Below are 9,122 nucleotides of genomic sequence, written 5' to 3'. Positions count from 1 at the left end.
CCGTCTTCCGCTACGCATACAAATCACAGCCAACAAAATGAGGGAGGAACCGTTCTAAGCGCACAGGAACCGACTGCAAACACGCAATTACCCAGCGGAGGATCAAAACACACCGCCGCCCGCCGCCCCCCGCCCGCCGCCCGCCTCCCGCCTCCGGTTTGAACGGGTTTGATCGAGTTTGATTCCGTTAGCATCCCAAAAAGCCCTTTCCACCTGGCAGGTAGATGCATGCTGGGCCATCGTACCGTAAACAGACAGAGCAACAAGGCAACAGCAACATGTCGGCCTGTCCGGGCCAATCACAAACACACGTCAGCTTGTTTTGAGCTGTAGGCTAACTGTAGTTTCCCCTTCAGCCAATCAGTTTCAAGCTGGAATGCAGCGGTGAGATGCATCATTTCCTCAAGTTTTGTCCAAATTGGATCAGTATTGACTGAGATATCGCACAAGACACATGGAAGAGTGGACAAATGATGTAGTAAATACAGCGCATTTCCAATCCACATACAGGAGCTACGTGAACAGAAATAAACCTTCAGCATGGATCCAACCAGGAAGCACAGCAGGCAACTCAGACAGTAACATACAGCGTCCGAAATTCACTTTTTGATCACCTGACAAGGGCTGATCAACTAAAAAACATTACCTGTCGAGAATTAATTTTACTAGCTAAAGTAATTGGCCATAGAAATAAGTCACCCTACCTATTTTCCAGTCTGAGCAGCAGCCAAAAAAAAACCAAAGTATTGATTTTCTAATGATATGAAACGGAGAAAAAGGAGCAAATTGTAGTGTTTGTGAAGCTGGAACCAGCAAATGTTTGGTATTTTTACTTGTATAATAAATGACAATGATAAATGACAAACGATTAGTCGATTATAAGTCGAATTATAATCGATCAACAAACTGTTTCAGCACTAGGTGATTTATCTTCTACATGCAGACTTTTCTAGTCGGCCAACGCCCGGTTAGCAGCATTTTCCTCAGACTGTTCAGAGACATGACGATTCCACACACACTGAAGCCCCCCAAGAGCCACAGTGTTACCCCACCGTTATAACAGACTGTTTGGAAATCCGGCACGTCACGCCTTAAATGTAAATGATGCAATTTCAGCGAGCAGCCGGAGCGTCCCACCGGGAGACAGAGACACATCCTGATGACGATGACGGCTCGTCCATCCATCTCTAATGTAAACAGCTTCTGTCTGGAAGTGGGGAACGTGTGAAGCTCTCTGCTAAATTATTATCTATCTATCTATCTATCTATCTATCTATCTATCTATCTATCCATCCATCTCTAATGTAAACAGCTTCTGTCTGGAAGTGGGAAGTGTAAAGCTCTCTGCTAAATTATGGGGGAAGGAAGAACTATTTCCCTGTGGGGATCCATCCATCCATCTCTCATCTATCTATCTATCTATCTATCTATCTATCTATCTATCTATCTATCTATCTATCTATCTATCTATCTATCTATCTATCTATCTATCTATCTATCTATCTATCTATCTATCTATCTATCTATCTATCTATCTATCTATCTATCTATCTACACTACCAGTCAAAAGTCTGGACCCACCTGACTGAATGTTCTGTGTTTTTCATTCTCTTAAAGCCATTTTGATCTAAAGGCTTCTGCTTAAATGCTTGAAATGAGTTTCTTAGACAAATATAAATAGTGAAGTTGATCCTGTGTATGAATTTCTTTCCAAAGCCTTTGCCTTTCCATCAAGGCAAAGAATCTAAAATATAAGATAGTTTTGATTTCTTTAACACTTTTTTGGTCGCTGCATAATTCCATTTGTGTTATTTCATAGTTTTGATTTCTTTACTTGTAAAAATAAAGAAAAATGTGGCGTGTCCAAACTTTTGACTGGTAGTGTATCTATCTATCAACCAACCAATCTATCTGTCTGTGTATCTATTCATCCTTCTGTCTATAAACAGCATGCCAAGTTGTACCAACACACACCAGGCTGGAGTGTGTGTGTGTGTGTGTGTGTGTGTGTGTGTGTGTGTGTGTGTGAGTGAAGGGAACGAGGCCGGGTTTGTCCTACATAATGACTTAATTGAGGTGGTTAACACTTTGAGGATAATGAGAGCCTCCAGACCACACCACACACACCCAGGAGTGAGAGCTTAGAACTGGAGCAGCAACACACACACACACACACACACACACACACACACACACACACACACACACACACACACACACACACACACACACACACACACAAATCAGTGTCGATTATTAATAGCAGTGACACTAAATGCAGCGCTGAGCCAATACACTGCATGTTTGTCCAATTTCTCTCTCTCTCTCTCTCTCCGTCTCAAACACACACACACACACACACACACACACACACACACTTCACACAATTGCTGCCAGTTATTAATGGCATGTTCGTTGGCATGCCATTTGTCCAACACACATGCATGCACACACCACACACACAATTAGCGGCGATTATTAAAAGCTGTGACACTTCGCACACCACCGAGCCTCTATTTGTCCAAGTCCAGCTGACTCAAACACACACACACACACACACACACACTTAATATTAGAGGCAATTATCAACAGCAGTAACAGTAAACAGACACTGAGCTTATGTTCGTCACTGTCGGGTGAAAACCTCGTATCTCCATCATGTCAACTTTCCAGGATCTAAGAAGAACAGCCTCGTTTCCAACGTTTCGACCGTGGATTTTAGAGTTTTTGAAATGTTGTACAACTTCCTCAACCCATAGAAGAAGAATAACCCTTCAATTTATGTTAAAAATATGAAGATCGCCAAACCTGGAGTTGCGAGGTTTTCACACGACACACGAGACACACGCTCGTCCAATTCTTCCCGTGCCTTAAACACACAAACCTCATACAAATTATCAAGAGCAGTGACACTACATAAAGCTCTGAGCCTATATCTATTAAGCCTATTTATAGATATGGCTGGGCGATAATTCAATATTATGGTTTATCATCTGTCAGTGGAATCATATGGTGATGATATGGTGATTTTGAGAAATCGTGACACAATTCTGCTGCTTAAAATGATAACAAGCACATTTTATTTAAAAAGTCTGACAAAATGAGCACGTTTACATGGACTGCAATATTCCGATATTAACCCGATTAAGACAATACTCTGAATAAGACACTGCCATGTAAGCAGCATTTTCTGATGACCTTAACCCGAATAAGGTCATAGTCGGAGTAAGCAATAGTCGAATTAAGACATGTGGAGTATTTCGATCTTAGTCTCATTATTGAAGTGCATTGTAGACATGTAAACACCTTAATCGAAATATTGTCTTATTTAGAATAAGGTCAATAGTCGGATTATTGCAGTCCATGTAAACGTAGTCAGTGAGGAATATTATTTGAAAAATTCAGTTTTGTTTGACATCACACCTCACATTATCATTCAGTTCAATGGGATGAACATTTGAACTGTTCTATTCAAACACACACACACACACACACACACACACACACACACAGGCCCATTCTGCCGCATTGGCCCATAAGAGATCAATACTGAGCGCATCATATTACTGCTAATGCAATCAGCTGACAGTCGACCATGGAGAGTAATTATAGCCTGGAGGGGTGGAGGGGTGGAGGGGTGGAGGGGTGGAGAGTCCTTCAAGAGCCAGACACCACCTGCAGCCAAACGCCTCCGTCCAGATCCACCACACACTGAAACACCACCCATCCACACACTGACACCACCCACCACACACTGACACACTGAAACACCACCCACCACACACTGAAACACTGAAACACCACCCACCACACACTGAAACACTGAAACACCACCTCACCACACACTGACACCACCCACCACACACTGACACACTGAAACACCACCCACCATACACTGAAACACTACCCACCACACACTGAAACACTGAAACACCACCCACCATACACTGAAACACCACCCACCACACACTGACACCACCCACCACACACTGACACACTGAAACACCACCCACCACACTGAAACACTGAAACACCACCTCACCACACACTGACACCACCCACCACACACTGACACCACCCACCACACACTGAAACACTGAAACACCACCCACCACACACTGAAACACCACCCACCACACACTGACACACTGAAACACCACCCACCACACACTGACACACTGAAACACCACCTCACCACACACTGACACCACCCATCCACACACTGACACCACCCACCACACACTGAAACACTGAAACACCACCCACCACACACTGAAACACCACCCACCACACACTGAAACACCACCCACCACACACTGAAACACTGAAACACCACCTCACCACACACTGAAACACTGAAACACCACACACTGAAACACTGAAACACCACCCACCACACACTGAAACACTGAAACACCACCTCACCACACACTGAAACATTGAAACACCACACACTGAAACACTGAAACACCACACACTGAAACACTGAAACACCACCCACCACACACTGAAACACTGAAACACCACCCACCACACACTGAAACACTGAAACACCACCTCACCACACACTGAAACACTGAAACACCACACACTGAAACACTGAAACACCACCCACCACACACTGAAACACTGAAACACCACACACTGAAACACCACACACTGAAACACCACCCACCACACACTGAAACACTGAAACACCACCCACCACACACTGAAACACTGAAACACCACCCACCACACACTGAAACACTGAAACACCACCTCACCACACACTGAAACACTGAAACACCACCCACCACACACTGAAACACCACCTCACCATACACTGAAACACTGAAACAACACCTCACCACACACTGAAACACTGAAACACCACCTCACCACACACTGAAACACCACACACTGACACCACCCACCACACACTGACACCACCCACCACACACTGACACCACCCACCACACACTGAAACACCACCCATCACACACTGAAACACCACCTCACCACACACTGAAACACTGAAACACCACCCACCACACACTGAAACACCACCTCACCACACACTGAAACACCACCTCACCACACACTGAAACACTGAAACACCACCTCACCACACACTGAAACACTGAAACACTGAAACACTGAAACACCACCTCACCATACACTGAAACACTGAAACACCACCTCACCGCTCCAAACTCTACAGGAATTTCTCCGTCATCGGTCTTCTAATTAGGACTGGAAACTAAGTTTTTCTGGGCGCCGGCCCCAGCGCCTCAGTTTTCTCACCCTACTTTCAGCGGCTTCACCGGCCAACTAGGTTTTCAGGATGGAACAGGACTCCAAACGGCGGCTGGTCACCTGCCAGAGCGGCGAGCGGAGCAGATGAAAGGCTGCGCTACGCTTACAACAAAGTCTCATTTGCCCCGAAACAGAAGCAGAGTGAAATACTTTTGGGTATATTGCGGCCTCGTATTGTTCGTTAATTTACACTCCGCACCGCGGGGGGGGGGGGGGGGGGAGATTAAAGCGCTAACGCAACCGAGGGGAAACTAAAACAGCGGTGACAGAACACAACAACGATGACTGTGGTGAAAGAACGAGGGGTGGCTGAGCGAATCTGAGGATTTAGAGGTGGTTTGATCGCTCATAAAGCCGCAGAGATCCTCCAATAACATCAGCATGAATTATGTTTGTCTTGCATTGGCTTTAACAGGATTTAACAGTACAGAAGCAGCAGGATAGACAGAAAGAGAAGAGTCACTGTTAGTCTTCTCAGATGGGACTAAACCTTTATCAGATGTCTAGCTGTCTGGTGGTCCTTGACTTTAAAACAAATACTTTGGGAACCCCTTCATTAATTGGCTAAAGCATACAGCAGTTGGAGCGTATTTCAGGGAGTCCACATGCAGCCCTGATGTGACTTTTCCCAAAAAAAATCTCTTTCCTTCCTGTTGTTCCCTTCATTCCTAAATTGTTAATGTTGTTTTTTTTCTCTTGGTCTGGTTTCCACTCCAGTTGGGCTGAAAACTGATGCAGTGAATGTGTGAAACAAGTTGGATAACAGATTCTGCCAGACTCCATTTGTTAAAACTCACTGATATTTTCCGAACATTTACTGAATTCCCTGGCTTTCCCTGTGTGGATTACCCCTCTCTCCAAATTCCAAGATATTCCAGGAACTCCATAATCAGTCGGAAAACTGGCGTTCCAGCTCCGGGTTAAGTTAAGCAACAGTGTGGGTTATAGGTCAGAGCTTTAGACTGTGTTGTGTACAATATGTCAGTGTGGCAGGACTCAAGTCTAGTTGGACACATATCGCTCCAACACAGACCATTAGCATTGCAGAGGACAGAGCTGTGTAACGTTTCAGTACCGATACCACAATCAGAAGAATCAGAATCGGTTTTATTGGCCAAGTGAGTTTGCACATACAGGGAATTCAACTTGGTGGTTTTGCTCCCGTAAGGCACATTAAACACAAAACAACACAAAAGTATAAAAAGGAAATAGTATGTCAAAAGTTAAATGGCACAAACACTAATTACACACACACACACACACAAGTAGTGACAGTAAACGCAGCACTGTCCAATTCTTCTTGTGCCTTCAACACAATTAGTGGCACAATTAGCTGCAACTGTGACACAGTGACAGTAAACGCAACACTTAGCCTGTATATCTTTATGCAACTGTTCCTATGTCTTCAACACAAACATTCACACACACACACACACACACACACACACACATTCACACTCACACACATTCACACACTCACAAGCAGTGATAGTAAATGCAGCACTGAGCTTTTACGTTTGTCCCATTCTTCACAATTAGTGGGAAATGTCAACAACAGTGACGGCAAATGCAACACTGAACCTATACATGATTGCGCAATTTTTGCCAATTGTATCGTAAGCACACACACACACACACACACACACACACACACACGTGACTGTAAACGTAGCACTGAGCTTTTGTATTTGTCCAATTTTTCTTAAGTGGCAACTGTGATTCAGTGACAGTAAACGCAACACTTAGCCTATACATGTTTGTGCAACTCTTCCTGTGTCTTCAACTCACACTTTCACACTCACAAACACACACACAGGCAGTGACAGTAAACGCAGCACTAAGCTTTTACATGTTTGTCCCATTTTTCACAATTAGAAGCAAATGCCAATAACAGTGACAGTAAACACAACACTTAGCCTATATGATTGTGCAATTCTTGCAAATTGTATCGTCAGCACACACACACACACACACCCAAGCAGTGACAGTAAACGCAGCACTGAGTTTCATACGTTTGTCCAAGTTGTTCTTGTGTCTTCAACACAATTACTGGCAAATCAGTGATAGTAAACACAACACTAAGCCTATACATGTTTGTGTAGGCTAAGTGTCTTCCTGTGTCTTCAACACACACTTTCACACTCACAAACACACACACACACACACAAGCAGTGACAGTAAACGTAGCATCAAGTTTCTATACGTTTGTCCCATTCTTCACAATTAGTGGCAAACGTCAATAACAGTGACAGTAAACGCAACACTGAACCTATACATGATTGTGCAATTTTTGCCAATTGTATCGTCAGCACACACACACACACACACACACACACAAGCAGTGACAGTAAACGCAGCACTGAGATTCATACGTTTGTCCAAGTCGTTCTTGTGTCTTCAACACAATTACTACCAACTGTGACTCAGTGACAGTAAATGCAACACTTAGCCTATACATGATTGTGAAAGTCTTGCCAGCACACACACACACACACACACACACACACAAGCAGTGACAGTAAACGCAGCACTGAGCCTTTCATAGGTGTGCCCCATTCTTGACAGTAAACGCAACACTTAGCCTATACATGTTTGTGCAATTCTCCCTTGTGCCTTCAACACACACATTCACACACTCTTTCTCTCTCTCACACACACACACACACTCACACTGCTTACCGGCTGGCATTTCGGGCTAATGTAGCGCAGTTCCTCTGTAGTGAGCACCGGTTGGTCCCGGGTTAGTTAGCCTCCATGTAGCTTCTGCTGCCTCCTCACTTCATGCGGCATCGGGGCGCGCTCCCTGCAGCAGGAACATGAGATCACCTGTGTAAGAGTTCACACGGCGGTCCGGCTCCCCGCTTCAGTCACAGTAACGAGCTACAGTGAGATTACAGCCGCCTGCGGTCTGAATCTGGCAGGCTGGGAAACACTCAGCGCCTCCGCCTGTCACACGGAATTAGCCGCAGCGTTAACCGTCTCATTACAGTCCGTACACTGCGGCGTTATTTATTATTATTATTAGTATTATTAAGGAAAATGCATCGATACGGTGTGACGTGAGCAGGCCGCGCGGTGAAATACCTGTAAACAGCCCGGACAGATTAACCGACAGATTACTACAGCGCTTCCTGTTGGAGCTGCTTTACGTTGAGGACAACACGGAAGTAGAGCTGCTGCTGAGCTGAGCCAACCGAACACACACACACACACGCGCACGCACACGCACGCACTGTGCTGTTACTATGGAGCTCTGCACCAAGGTATGGAGTCCAAAAAATATAGGCTAATAAGCAAAGTTTTTAAATGTTGCAATATTTGTTCCATTGTTTTTGAGTGAAAGACGTTTTTCATACTTACAAATGATTAAATATATGTATTTTATCTAATTATTTTATTATATCTAATAAAAAATAAAATAAATAATAATTACAATAATGGTACTAATTATCATTATTATTAATATTATTATTATTAAGAAGAATGTTATTGTTATTTATTTTATTTCTGTTATAGCCTCGTTTTTCTTGTGTTGGCTGCAGATTTGTGAAAACTTATTTTTTTTAATTGGTAAATCTTTTGATGATAATGACATTTTATATATTTATTTATTTATTTATTTCAGTTGTTGTGGCTGCAAACATGCAAAATATCCATGTAGGTCTGCATAAATCACAAATATTTTTTAATTGACAAACTTTTCAGTGTTATTGTTTACTATTTATTTATTTATTTATTGTTTGTGTGTGTGTTTGTTTCTTAAGTAAGGCAGCAACCAAGTACACGTCACAGTGAATCCCTCCTGCTATAGAACACAGTCACTT

At 43.6% G+C, this 9,122-nt stretch overlaps 1 protein-coding gene across 1 annotated transcript in view; it reads right to left on the bottom strand.

Moving 5' to 3' along the window:
* LOC139914866 (protein EFR3 homolog A-like) overlaps positions 1 to 8,139 on the bottom strand; it is an 80,842-nt gene extending 72,703 nt beyond the window's left edge. Inside the window, exon 1 of the mRNA XM_071903287.2 lies at positions 7,978 to 8,139. Coding sequence (XP_071759388.2) covers positions 7,978 to 7,987 — 10 coding nt within the window. The 5' untranslated portion in view covers positions 7,988 to 8,139. The remainder of the gene's footprint in view (positions 1 to 7,977) is intronic.
* Between the last annotated feature and the right edge of the window lie 983 nt (positions 8,140 to 9,122).

This window comes from Centroberyx gerrardi, chromosome 13 (genome assembly GCF_048128805.1).
Source record: "Centroberyx gerrardi isolate f3 chromosome 13, fCenGer3.hap1.cur.20231027, whole genome shotgun sequence".
Classification (NCBI taxonomy): Eukaryota; Metazoa; Chordata; class Actinopteri; order Beryciformes; family Berycidae; genus Centroberyx; species Centroberyx gerrardi.
The sequence above is the reverse complement of the archived record's forward strand: the minus strand, read 5'-3'. Positions and strand labels throughout refer to the sequence as shown.